A 13,713-nucleotide genomic window follows, 5' to 3' on the forward strand; every position below is an offset into this window, starting at 1 on the left:
CACCGAGCCAGGTTTTGGTAGACATTAAATATTCAAATAAGAGCTGAAGAAGGATCTTCTACATAATTTGTTTCTTGTGTTGCCATGGGAATTGCAGCAAGATGAAAACAAGGACAGCAATAATACATAAGTTACACACCAAACTCTTCCCATGCATATTTGAGCTTACCTGTTATGAGCTAATTTAATTATACAAACAATCCACTTAGGATTTGTCAATATACATTAGGACATAAAGGAAGGGACTAACAGGAAATTCTTTTTTATAGGAACTGCTATTCTTGGATGGATAGAAACTTGATCATATGATGGATATGATTAAATCACCACCTTCTATGAATACATGGATTGCTAATGTTTCTTACAAATTGCCCACTATGGGATGCAGAGAAAGATATTGAGGAGGCAAGCCAAAAGGGAAAGGGATGCCATGGAACTGCAAAAAAGAGGCACAAGTGCAAACACCTTCAAACAAATACAATTATCTAGAGTTGTTGAAAAGCAACACAAACTCCCAAGCATATAACATAGGAAAAGAAAAGGTGGAGTGCATAAGATACAAATATGCATGAATAAGAAGAAGAAATGAAAAGTGAAAGTAGTAGTACTCTATAATTAATTATCAATATGTGTTCATGGCGCGCTGTTCCCATCTTGTGAATAAATTGCCATGCTGAGCCTTGAATTTGAGCATAGAGATGGTGTTCTGGCCACAACACTTTTAGGGTTTCCATGCAGAAGCCCAAACTACAGGTTCCTCTTTCCATGTTAAGTAAATTCCTGACTCATGATCTCCTTGAGGGAGCACAAGTGCCCACCCAGCTTTGTATCTCTTAAGCAATGCCTTGACATCATCGACAACATCATCACTGAATCCAACAGGGGAAAATGCCTCCCTTAACCTTTCAGACCATTGGACACCCCGCTCTCTTCTTTCACACTCTCCTCCACCAGTTTCTTCATCACAAGCCAAAACCCTAACTATGTTCCTTGAACATTCCCTCTCCAACATCAATCTCTCATTACTAGTTGGGACAAAGCTCTCCTCTAGCATCTCAAAATACAGTGTATAATACCTCAGGCACTCTTCAAAGCACTTGACGAAGTCATATCTTGAGCTAGTAAAATCAGCTTCTTCCTCAACAATTGTCACAACTCGAGGGTTAAGTGATTGGAACAACTGGATTACAGAACTTCTTTCATCCACTTCAACTCTTCTCAATGCCCCAATGCAATTAATCGCAACTGCTTCATCTTCTTGAACACCCAGTCCTTCCTTTGTGAGCTCTCCTACATGATTTAGCACACTAATTACTTTGAACTCAAAGGGCACTCCCATTAACCTAGCAAACTTCTCCATTCTTTGGCCTATTTCTTTCATGACTGATCTTACAATGCTAGCAGTTACCACAACGGTGAGCTTTAATCGCGGCGTCTCATCATTTCTTGTGGCTAAAGCTTCTAGCAAAGTAGGCCACTGTGTGCAAAGGGTATTGCTGATATCAATTATGTGAAGTTTGCTTTCCCCATCTAAGGCCTCCAAAATTGCACCATTTGAAGCTACATGACCGAAAGTAGTCCACGGGCTTACCTCTTGGAATTTTAGTATCAATTTCCTAGCTGAATCAAAGGAGTGGCTCTTTTCAGCTACTGTTGTTAGGGTTTTGAAACACCGTTGACCAGACTCGGTAGCCTTGCAGAATAGAGCTTGCAAGAAATAAGATGCCAATTTCTGATCACAATCTCCATAAGGAGAGGCAAGCTCATTTAACATCCATAGAAGATGGTGGATCTTGCTAGAGTCCTTGTCTGAGATTGCTCTTGCACACTCACTAAGAAGCTTTGATGCCCACTTGTTTCCTCCTCCACAGGCCTCACCGGAGTCCGAAGACCGGCTTGTTGATGTATGGCTAGTTTGAGGGTGATTATTGTTGTTGTTGCTGCTATTGCTTTGCATGTCTATAGCTGCTACTTGATCATTGCTTTGCTGGTGGGAAGGAAAGAAGTGTGTCAGTGTGTCTTTTGGACTGAAGAGAGTTATGTCCATGGGTGATCGGCGAGGCCCCCTTTGACTCTAGAGGCAGAACCTTTGCTAAACTCAAATTTCATTTGAGTTCAGACACGGCCAAGTACAAAGCTATATTGATATAAATATCCATAGTATAATTATATCTTGGGGTGGGGGGTCATAGTCATCCTATTTTGTTAATGTGAATAATTTCTCGTGTATTATATTTGAAATATTCTTATATGTATTTTAATTTGTTTTAAGCTAAACTCTATGGTGATTACTAGGTGCATGGTTTACCTATGCAACCTCTATGTTATCACTAGAAATTAAGGTTAAAATTTTTGTTCCTTAGTATCTGAACACAATTATGTTGTTTTGTTCATGGCCTATGGGTAGAGTACAAGAAACATTATGAGTTTAATACAATATTGTTAAGAACATCAAACTATTCTACTATTTACCTTCAAATGATGCGATCTCCTGATGAAAACTTAAGCACTTTTCAGAAATCATAAGGATGTTCTGTGGTGGAAAATCATAGTATCCTACAAGAAAATAGACAAAAAATTTACCAGGAACTTTTGGCCAGGTACAGCTTTATATTTTGATCAAGAGGACTGCTAATTAAAGGTGCAAGTAGACGCTTTCTAGTCATACCATCTGAACAAGCAATCCCCTTGTTCCAATAACCTATTTTGCTAGTCTAGTGGTCCAATTTGGCCACCATAACAGTAATAAGCGTAGCATAAAGCTATATTAGTTTTTTTAACCTAAAAGTCCAGCGACTAGTTATAGTCTTAGGATAGAAAAGACGAAGACAATAAGAATAAAAAAAACATACTTTCTTGAATTTCTTGTTTTGCAGGTATAAAATTTCACTTTAAAATTATATTTTATGTCTCTCTTTTTATTTTTATTTTTTATAAGCCATATATTATAGCTAAAGTAGGCAAGGAGATAGAAAGTTGGCTTACAAAATTAGAGCAAAAACTAAAAAGATGCTCTAATTACATCAAGCAGCTTTAACCTAACCTAATCAAACTATCGAGATAGAGAAAACAGAGGCTGAAACTAGACAGAAGTAAAGGTCTCTAGAACCATGTTAGCAAAACAGGAAACTTCAGAAACTCCCACAGCAGCAAAGCTCAACGAAACCAACAACATAAAGAAAGCACCATAGAGAGAGCAGAACACAACATGTAAGATCATGATCTTCACAAGAAGCTTGCTAAAGTATCATTTCGAAACAACATCCTCATTGCAGAACACATTTCTATCTTTTTTTTTTTATCTGTATTTTCTATTTTTGAAATGCTAATCAATGGAAAAAAAAAACTAATTATTAATAAGGACAGCGAACACTAGACCATATTTAAATGCCGGGAAAATATTAATTAGGTCAGTATCATCTCAGTAGTTAATTGGCAATCATTCATGGTTTTGGCAAGGAATAAGACATTTATTCTCAGAAATAAAATAGCCCGATGGAATCCTCATAATTGTTCAATAGCAACTGAGTAGTGTTAAAGGGAAAATAACAAAGAATAATTTTTTTCAGTTAGCACAAACAAGAAGATTATGATAAAAGTAGCAGCACTTGAAAAATAGACTAAATAATTGTGACTTTAATGCGACTTGATTCTAACTAAATCAACTGATACTCAAAAGTCTTTCATTTGCCGAAAACTTTTTGCACCTTTTGTCATTTAATATATATCATTACTGTGAGTCATTAATATAATTATTGATATATAGTATACTGATAATGATGATGAATATTCATGCTCAGCATGATGCAATATATATATAACAGAAAAAAAATGTTAATTCCATTCTACATGGATGCATCTACCTTTTCTTAATTATTGGCTTAGGAATTGAGGAGCTTGAACTTGAGCACTACAATTCATAGACCCACAATCTCAGATCAATTATCATCACTTATATATTATTGTAGAATTAGGTCATTCTTGTAGAGCTCCAACTTTTTTATTAGTATATTAGTAGACTAAACTAACTACTCTTGATTAATGAATGACTAATGGCAGCTATTAAAATGTATTTATTTAAGGTAATTAGCATATACATAATATAATATCATTTGGGTTTTTTTAATTGATTGTTATGATCCATATTATCTTATACTTATTTTTTAACAAATACAATAGAGATGGTAAAATTTAAAATTAAAATCGTTTGATCAACAAAATTATAATATTATGTTAAAAAACTATTTCACCTAAAAACTTAAGCTATTAAATGAGATTATAATATATAATTTATATTACTGTCTAACATTATATATAATGCTTTACAAAAATATTTTTTATTTGAAAATATATTAAAATAATTTTTTATTTATTTTTAAAATTAGCACATTAAAATTATTAAAAAATACTAAAAAAATACAAAAATCACAATTGCCATCGTTTAAGGTTCGGGAAAAGTAAAAGAAATTAATACATAACCTCCTAACAGTGGTCATCTGCTAGCTTATTGCAGGGTGGGGTAACAAAATATTTTAAAAACTTTTTTCTTAACTTATAATTAAAAAAACAAAAGATATTTTCGAACTAGTTTATATATAAATAATATTATATTTATTTTTAAGCTATATTAAAGATATATTCTCTACATCATACTAATCAGGCTAACACATCTAAAAGAAATTCATTAAAAACTGCTTTCAGGATTTGTATTATAAAAATTAAGCATAGCTTGTCTTATAATATTCATTAAGCAACCATGCATCATCCACTTTTTTTTAAGAAAATAATTAAACATTAAATTTCCGAAGTCAAAAAAGACATTCAAGTACATGAAAATGTTTCTTTCACAATCTTCTTAATTCTTAATGTTTTTATGTCAATTCAATCCTTCTCAGCTTTGTTGAAATTCATGTGTTAGACCATGACCCAGGCTCGTGGAATATTTATAATTAATCATAGTAGTAATTAATTAAAGAGGCAACTTCATGTCAGCACACAGGAATATTGTTAGGTAGCAGAGACTTAAAAATTAAATTAGACCCGACTATAGGTTAAAGCTTGCAAGTCCCATTAAAGTTTGATGAAGTTTTATTAAAGCTGTCAAGTACATTTTTGCATCACTGTACTTAAGAAAAAAAGGCATGACATAAAGCAAAAAGAAAGAAACATAGCGAAAGAGAGATAGAGAGAGGACGACTGACATGAAAACTCAGCATAAAACATGATAAATGAACTTAATATATGAATAAATCATGTTCTCTTTTTATTTTACAGTAGTAAAAAATGTATTTATAAAAAAATTATATAAGTTAAATTATTTTTATAAACAAATGTTAATAGATCATGTTTGATATTTCAATAATAATATGGAAGCTTGGAACAAGAAAACATTTGAATCTAAGACGGTAAGTGTTTGGTAATAAGTTTTTTAATTAAAAATATATTAAAATATATTTTTTTTAATTTTGATATTAATATATTAAAATTATTAAATAATATCTAAAATCATTAGAAAAAGATTTGCTCCTCGTAGAGTTTTAAATTCAAATTTTATAGTTATTAATATGATGATGATTAGAAATTTATATTAAAGTTAATTTTAGAATTATAAAATTAGTTGAGGTGAGTACAAACTGAGTTGGATACTAATATTAATAAAAAAATTATTTAAAATCATTAAATTAATATATTTTTATATAAAAATTAATTTTAAAAACACTTAAAAAATTACACAAGCTAATACAAAATCAAACAAGCCTTCTCTTTATTCATTTTTGCTAATCTAAGCTTAGGTGCTATCTTCACATACCTTGAATGCTACAAGACTAGTTTAATTTGATATTTTTTTTGGAGAATTTAAATTAAAAAGGAAACATTTAATTAATGACTTGATTAGAGAACATAGCTATCACACATATTTCTTAAATTGCTATTGACAATCCATTAATGGATATTATAAAAGAAGGTTTTAATGTTGCATATATAAAACCAAAATTAAATGGTATCTAAAATCATATTATTCCATACAAATGATTAAACAAGAGGACAGCGGTGAGGCTGCTGTTTCTCCATCCAATCATGGGAGAAACTGTACATATGCCTTTGCCTCAAGTCTTTTTTTTTTTTCTTTTAAAAAATATGATTTAATTATATGGTGATTCCATTCATGTGGTCCACGATATTCTAGCCCACATTGTCTGCAAGTGTTTTTCATAGCTTGCTTAAAGATTAATTTGCAAAGAATTTTATGTAAATTAAAAACTACACTTCAAATTGGAGGGTTGGAGTATAGTTATTAGAACTGAGTTTGTTAAAAGATATTGTTTTGTTTTTTTAAGTGAAATTAATAATATTATTAATTAAATTTAATTAGATTAATTTAATTTAAATTTAATCAAATTAATCTTTAAATTAATTTAAAATAAAACCAAACAATACTAAGTTTTTATAAAATAAAACCGATTAGGGTTTGTTCTTTTTTTTAATTGAATTTTATAATTAATATTTATAAAAATTTAATAGAGAGTGTGGAAGGAAGATATATTTTCAATTGACGTATTATGTTTGTTTTTGTGTTTTAAAAATATTTTAAAAAATATTTTTTTTATTTTTTATTAATATATTTATTAATATTTTTAGATATTTTAATGTACTAATATTAAAAATAAAATAATATTATTTTAATATATTTGTGAATAAAAAATATTTTAAAAAATAAATGAAATTATATTTTCAAACATAATCAATATTCTTAACTTTCTTAAAAATTAAAATACAAAATAAAAAAATAAAATATAAAATTAATAATCAAGCTTACAAAAACAATATTTTAATAGAAAAGTATATATCTCATAAAAAAAGATAAGAAAAGTAATAGTAGCATAGTTTTCAGTGCAGGGGCGGTACGTAAAGCTGGCTGGCCTGCCACAACAAAATGAAATTTTGATAAACTTAAATAGTTAGACGTGCTCCATACTTTTTGTACATGGAGCACGCCTATTAAAATAAAAATATTTGTCATAGAAAAAAAATAATTAAAAAAAATAAGAATCCACTCAAAAAGTAAAAAATTTAAAATTTTAGTTGAAAGATGAAATTGAAAATAATTAAAAATTTATTAAAAAAATTAATAAAAAATAAAAAATTTAGATTAAATGATCCAATTGAATAAAAACTTACACATAAAAATCCCAATGACACACATTAAAAATTCAAAATAATGAGGAATGGTATTCAAATATTCACTACCAATGGGACAACAATAAATTTTCAGCACCACACATTAATTTCCAAGAAATAATAAAAAAAAACAACTTTAATGATAATTTATTTATTACAAGTCAACACATATTTTTAATAGAGAAAAAGAATGTCGTGGACAATCAATTAACACGATAAAAAAAATATTAATAATTGGATAACGCTTCATGTTATGAAGGTTTTTTTAAGGGCAACAAAAGTATTTTACTTTTCTAAAATAAAAAAAAACCTTATGCTTCTATTTAAAACAAAAATAATAAATAAATCACATGAAAAAAAACCAATTTATCCCGAGTTTAGTCTTCTTCTTAGCTAATTTGATGAAGGTCAAGGCAATACACATTACACTCTCTCTAGTGCCGCAGTGAATTTTATATTTTTGGTACATATTTCTCATTGATTCAAGCAGTAGACTTCATGGTTTTGCGATTAGTAGATGATCATAAAGGCTCAGAATATTGACTGACTGACTTATCCACAAAGCTCAACTCTTCATATCTATCAATTTGTGGAAAAAAAAGTGAGGGAAAAAAACACTATCTTTCTTTAGACAACCAAAAAGCAAAAAAAAAAAAAAAAAAAAAAAAAAAAAAATACAGTGAAAAAAATTAAGAAAGAAGTCCTCAGAAGTCAAAAGCTGACCTCAAACGTACGAGGGAACCTTTATAAAGTTCAATCTCGTATGAGCTCATACCTACAGGCATTAATCTCCTCCTCCAAGATAAGGTGCTGATGGGAGTTTAGTGTTTTGCTTACGTTCATTGCTATTTAATTATCTTCTTGGATTTTGATTCTCAAGGTACAAAGTCTAGACAGATGAAGAAGATCACCACCATTATTATTATATTATTATTATTAATAATAATAGTTATGATATTAATTTTAAGGAATATAGTTTAATTATTTATGTTTTAAATTTATTTTTTAAAAATTATTATTTTGAATCTTATAAATTTCAAGATCATTGGAGATTTACATCATCATTAATTTTAGAGCTTATAAAATTAAATGATGAGATGTATTAAATTAATTTGGATAACCATGTTAATTAGAAAAAAACATAGTGGTGATGATGTTAGATGGAAACTGATGAGCCAACAAAGGGCATGTTCTAGTAATTTATAGAGTAGGAAAAGTAGAGTTTTGGTAGGAGGATGTACATGCCTCCATTAATTCATCAATTTCAATTTTATTATGTAGATCTAGCTTGTTTTCTTCGTCTTGATGATCATACATGTCATGCATTGATAATGTACCGAGATCAAAACTTAACTGTAATGATGCGTGCAAAGTATCTATTCTTGTGTTTTTTGTAATGTAATTGCTATCAATTGGTTATGAGTTTTCAACAACAATAAGAAAAAACTTACTCATTGAAGCTATCTTAAAAAAAGAAATAAATACATAATTAAAGGTTATAATAACAGTGCACAATGAGATAACTGGGAAGAAGATGGTCTGGTCCGCCCATGTTATCTTATTTCAAGAGACAGCAAGGCCACCACAAAGCCCTACCAGCTGATTCTATCTCGACAAGCATCAGACTTCCACAACTCTTGCAGCATTTCTAGCCTTTCCCCTGAAAAAGAAGAAAAGGAGCTTAACGTGCAAAGAGGTAATTTCAAAAGCATCGCCGAAAGCTGTTCAGTTATTTATCATCTGCAAATGCAGAAAGTTCTCTGGACAATATTAAAAGTTTTATGATAAAGCAATCAGTTCTTTTTCTGAATTGTTTTTATCTGCAGAAACTAAAAGATAGAGCAGATCAATTTGGAGATAGTGCTGCTAAAAGTAAACTGTAATTTGCTTCAACATCGACAATGACCCGGGAGAGACTGACCGACGATAGACTACATAAAGCACTTCAAAGAGGAGTGGAAAACAGGTAACATCAGTGTCAGATCAATGAAACCCTAGTATTTGTGTTTGCAATCTTCTCCATGCAGCTCTCATCATTCTGTATCTTTTAGAAATCTTGTAGCAACTACGTATTTAGGTGTAAACAAGAGGACGAACACCACTTACAAACACAAGGAGATTTAACCACATCAACCTTATTCTATAGGAAATTGATGGAACCATGACACCAACGGTGTTCATGAGAAACTGAGTGACATTCATGCTAGACCAGGAGACATATGGGGTTAATAGATTGACAATAGAACTTCAAATATCAACAGTACTAAAGCAATAAATCCAAACTGCACGACCATTCAGATAATTAGAGAGAAGTAACAAAGTGAAGGGAAAACATAAATTGTCCTTAGCCGGTGTATGTTGCATGCTTTTGAGAATCCTTAAAAATGTTAACATCAACTGTCCCCAAGATAATTACATACACTAAATGTTCATGGAGGGAGGGGTTGACAAGGATGGTTCATTTAACAGTTGTAATATGCACAAGCGCTTGCCGACTGCAATCAGCCCTTGATCTGCTACTGCCTTGAGATAATATTGATGCAATCTTGGAGCCATCATCAATCAAAATTTTCAAAAATTCTTCCAGGTTGCCTGAATAACCTGTACCGTGACATGTCACACTCTATATAGGCTGCTTCTCGACCTTGATGTAAATACATCTGTCACATAAACAAAGAACAAGTGAGTACGAGGCAGGACATGTTACCGAGTGATAGCTACTTAAGGAATGATTGCAAACCTACTATATCTTTCCCATAAGATACATCAAGATGTGCATGGACACCACCAAACCAATGCTAGTGCCATAAGGATTATTGCCCCTGACCAGCCAAGCTCAGAAATACTTTCTATTCAAGTTTTAAATCAAGCAGAGATTGAACATCAATAAAGATCAATGATCTCTAAAGTCCCAGTCAGTATCATAAGATGGAACCGAGCACTGCTATTAAGATATCATATCTTTGAAAACTTTGTATTCAAGTTGCTATCATGATGACAATTTTACAGATCAAGGACACCACTAGGAATGCCCCCTCACACAAGCTATGCTTCAATCCCTTTAAGTGACCATCTTCAATGAGTAGTTCAAGAAATCCTATTACTGAAATGACACAAAAGGAAAGCAAGGGTAGGGCTAAGGCATTACTATGAGACAGCATATAGTTCAAGGATGCCAGTCGAAATGCCCCCTCAAGCAAACTAATGCTTCCATTTCTTTGAGTGAAATGAACTGAAATGAACAAAAACAATGGGTGAGTTGAAACTTGGGCATTGATAACAGGGTCAGGTTCAGTGTCAGCTAAAAGCAAATGGAATTTGCATTGTTACAGGAAGCATTTTTTTAGGACAAAATTTACAATCCAATAATAGGTTTTAGCACTAAAAGAAACACTTATATGCATGCTTTCCTAAAACTACCATTAGCACCAGTAAACTGGTTGCGAGAGAGTTGGGAATGGAGGGCTGTGCCACAAAATCTAGATGGTGGAACTGCCTGCCTTACTGTTTGTCAGTGAGTGGAGACTTGTAGCAGCTGATTTCTGTGAATGTCTTCTTTTAATTTTCAGCTCAAATAACATAATCCGATGAAAAATGCTTTTCAATAATATATGGGCACTTTTGAGTAGTCAATTTAAGAACACTAAAAGTCACTTGTTAATTCCACTCTCTTGTACAAACCATGCAAATCTCAATATAAGCTAATCTGATAGCTGATTGGATTCACCAATCTGTCAATTTCATGAGGAATCCATGTTAAATGCACTCAGATTAGGAGTACTCAGCAGAGTACCAAGATATTGTACAGAGAACAGTATAGAATAGAATAGGGTCTTAATGGAATTTAGGTGCTCTTATACATTGCCTTTGGTGCTCTCTCTTATTCTTCTCTTTTGGATGTCTTCTCCAGATTTTTGGAATTTGTTCTTTTATCCACAAGAAAAAGGAGGCCTCAATTAGCATAACTTTCATGTTTTTCTTGAAAATTTAGCATGTTTTAAGCCTAAACCAACCCTTATTCATCTGTACATGTTTTTCTGTTTCCTAGCACGTTATCCATCAATGCAAGTATACATGAAGTTACAAGGATCATTACAATAACATAAATATACCTTCGTTCCATCCTTAGATCAAGGTGCTCCATAACCATCAACTAACCTTATCCCAAAGACAGCCCCGTGTTGTGGAACAGCATGAATGTTTTGCCAGCAAGAAGCAGCTATTAAGTGATTTATGACATCCATTGCAAGCCTTTTTTCTTTTTTTTGTAGAATTTAGTGAGATAAAAGTGATGATAATATATTAGATAGTCACCAAGCATGCAATGGTAAGGCCAACAAAAGAAAAGTCCGTGTGTTCTTTTTGGTCATGAGAAACTCAATTCCTTTACAAAGGACCATAGCCCTGCACAACCATGTAACTTGCAAGACACGTCCATTTTCTTATAATAAGTGACGCATTTAGTAAGAGTTTTATGGATGTCTGGTTGACCTTAAAATTTGCAGAAAGACTTTTCAAATGCATATCAAAGAGGTTTCGTCTTCATTTCCTCAAGAGAAACTTGTGCTTTGGCTTTTATTTAAAACACAACATCCTAGCTATAGCAATGCAAAGATTACCACTATAATATTGAACCATAGTACTGCACAAATAATGGAATTGGAAAGTAAATGATATTCTTGACAACTTCTGTGGGCCGCGGGGGGGTGGGGGGCGCATGGCTAAAGAGCAGTATTTGACAATGGTTGTTAAGTGGGAGGGGGCGTGTTTGTGTTACTGAAAAATCTAGAAATGAATGACAAGTCTTGCAAAGTGGTTAGTTGTAAGATAACTTCCATACAGAATAATGAAGTAAGAAATCTAGTTCAAGGACTGAAAAATCTAGAAATGAATGACAAGTCTTGCAAAGTGGTTAGTTGTAAGATAACTTCCATACAGAATAATGAAGTAAGAAATCTAGTTCAAGGACTGAAAAATCTAGAAATGAATGACAAGTCTTGCAAAGTGGTTAGTTGTAAGATAACTTCCATACAGAATAATGAAGTAAGAAATCTAGTTCAAGGACTGAAAAATCTAGAAATGAATGACAAGTCTTGCAAAGTGGTTAGTTGTAAGATAACTTCTATACAGAATAATGAAGTAAGAAATCTAGTTCAAGGACTGAAATCCTAAAAGGTACTCACCACTTCCATCAAGAACGCCCCAAGCGGTTAGTGGACTGAAATCTATCGCTGCTCCTTTCAGCATGCTTCGCCAAGGTACTGCATTTGATCTCAAGCCAATAAATAAAAAACCTCAGAATCATGAACACAATATATTTACAAAATCAAGCTTGAAACAATTCTACAATTGGCATGCATAAACCTGCTCAAACATATAATGAACTGAGAAGACAGCTGCTTCATTGACAGTTTGACAAAAAGGAAAAAAAAAAGGTAGGATATGTACCCACAAGGAATGCTGAAAATCAACCTTGGTTGCCACTACTTGAGGGGGTCTAAAGGCAACATGAATATTAAGTCCACTAAGCAAGAAATTGTTCCCTTTGTACAGAATAATTCTCCCACGGATGCCTAAATTGGAACAAGATAAATAGATTAACATATCAGAAAAACAAGGTAGATGATTGCTCTCCCTAGAATAATCATTGTTTGCATTTTAAGAGATAAGTAAATTCTGCTATGAGCTTTCTCTACTATGACTTTCTATTGAATCCAAATTTTGAACAGATCAATTCAATGCAACCCAATTTCTTATCATAGGGCCCAGAAAAAGCTAAAAAAAATCTCTTGAGATAGCTTACGGCATGAAACAATTCACTATGTACCATGATCTTACATTCAGATTATATGGAAAAATGAAGGATGAGAAAAGTATCGATCTTGGAATAGGTAGGGCATTAGAAACTGTTCAACCAGTTCCTGAAGTACCCAGTTGACTTTGAACACCTCCATAACTCAATCCCTGCTTTAGAGACACCAAAATAACCAGAACTTTTAACTCTAAAAGCCATTTTACAGGTATGACTATTTCAAAACATGATCCACATGATAAATATTATGTCACATCTGTATCCCAAAGATCTCCATTATAAAATTAAACTTAAGTCCCACACATGAAACATAGGAATCAAATGGGCCAGGAAGAACTCACAAACAGTATGCTAGCCAGAGAAAGGTATGGCAGGGCAACCAGTTTTGAAACACAGATTGCTAGGACACCATTAGACACTTCCTTTTCTTCTGCATAAAATTTCGTATAAATCTTGACACCCGGTTTGCCCTGTTATACAATTCAGACCTTATAAATTCAACAATGCAATCACCAGTAACACTTCTTTCAACAAGTCTCTCATTTCAAACAACACAGAGTTAAAAAAGATTTCTTGGAGCAAAGAGTGTAATGTAAAGCTTCTTGCACAAATGCAAACCGAAATATTTAGAAGTTTACAACCCAGTAACTGTTCTGCACAAATAACAGAAACCCTACTCCTTATCCCTAACTAGTCAAACTAAAATCTTGGATTTTCCCAGC

The 13,713-nt window shown here is 32.2% G+C and overlaps 1 protein-coding gene and 1 long non-coding RNA gene across 8 annotated transcripts; both read right to left on the reverse strand.

Moving 5' to 3' along the window:
• Positions 1-288: 288 nt before the first annotated feature.
• On the reverse strand, positions 289-2,220 carry LOC105134429 (protein SHORT-ROOT-like). Its single transcript, XM_011038836.1, has one exon. The coding sequence runs from the start codon at positions 2,045-2,047 to the stop codon at positions 722-724; it is 1,326 nt and encodes a 441-aa protein (XP_011037138.1). The 5' UTR covers positions 2,048-2,220; the 3' UTR covers positions 289-721.
• A 7,231-nt stretch (positions 2,221-9,451) lies between these two features.
• Positions 9,452-13,713, reverse strand: LOC105134430 (uncharacterized). 7 transcript variants are annotated; one of them, XR_843987.1, is made up of 3 exons: positions 13,333-13,713; positions 10,328-13,143; positions 9,452-9,839 (listed from the first exon to the last, which is right to left on the reverse strand). It is a non-coding gene; the product is annotated as an uncharacterized LOC105134430 (long non-coding RNA). The 7 variants fall into 7 exon arrangements; XR_843984.1 differs by having other exon boundaries at positions 9,920-13,143; XR_843985.1 differs by having other exon boundaries at positions 9,452-10,411; positions 11,292-13,143; positions 13,333-13,710.

This window comes from Populus euphratica, unplaced genomic scaffold (genome assembly GCF_000495115.2).
Source record: "Populus euphratica unplaced genomic scaffold, PopEup_1.0 scaffold67.1, whole genome shotgun sequence".
Lineage (NCBI taxonomy): Eukaryota > Viridiplantae > Streptophyta > Magnoliopsida > Malpighiales > Salicaceae > Populus > Populus euphratica.

Coding starts and splice junctions, on each gene's coding strand:
- LOC105134429 (XM_011038836.1), bottom strand. CDS start 2,047: ATGGACATAACTCTCTTCAGTCCAAAAGACACACTGACACACTTCTTT.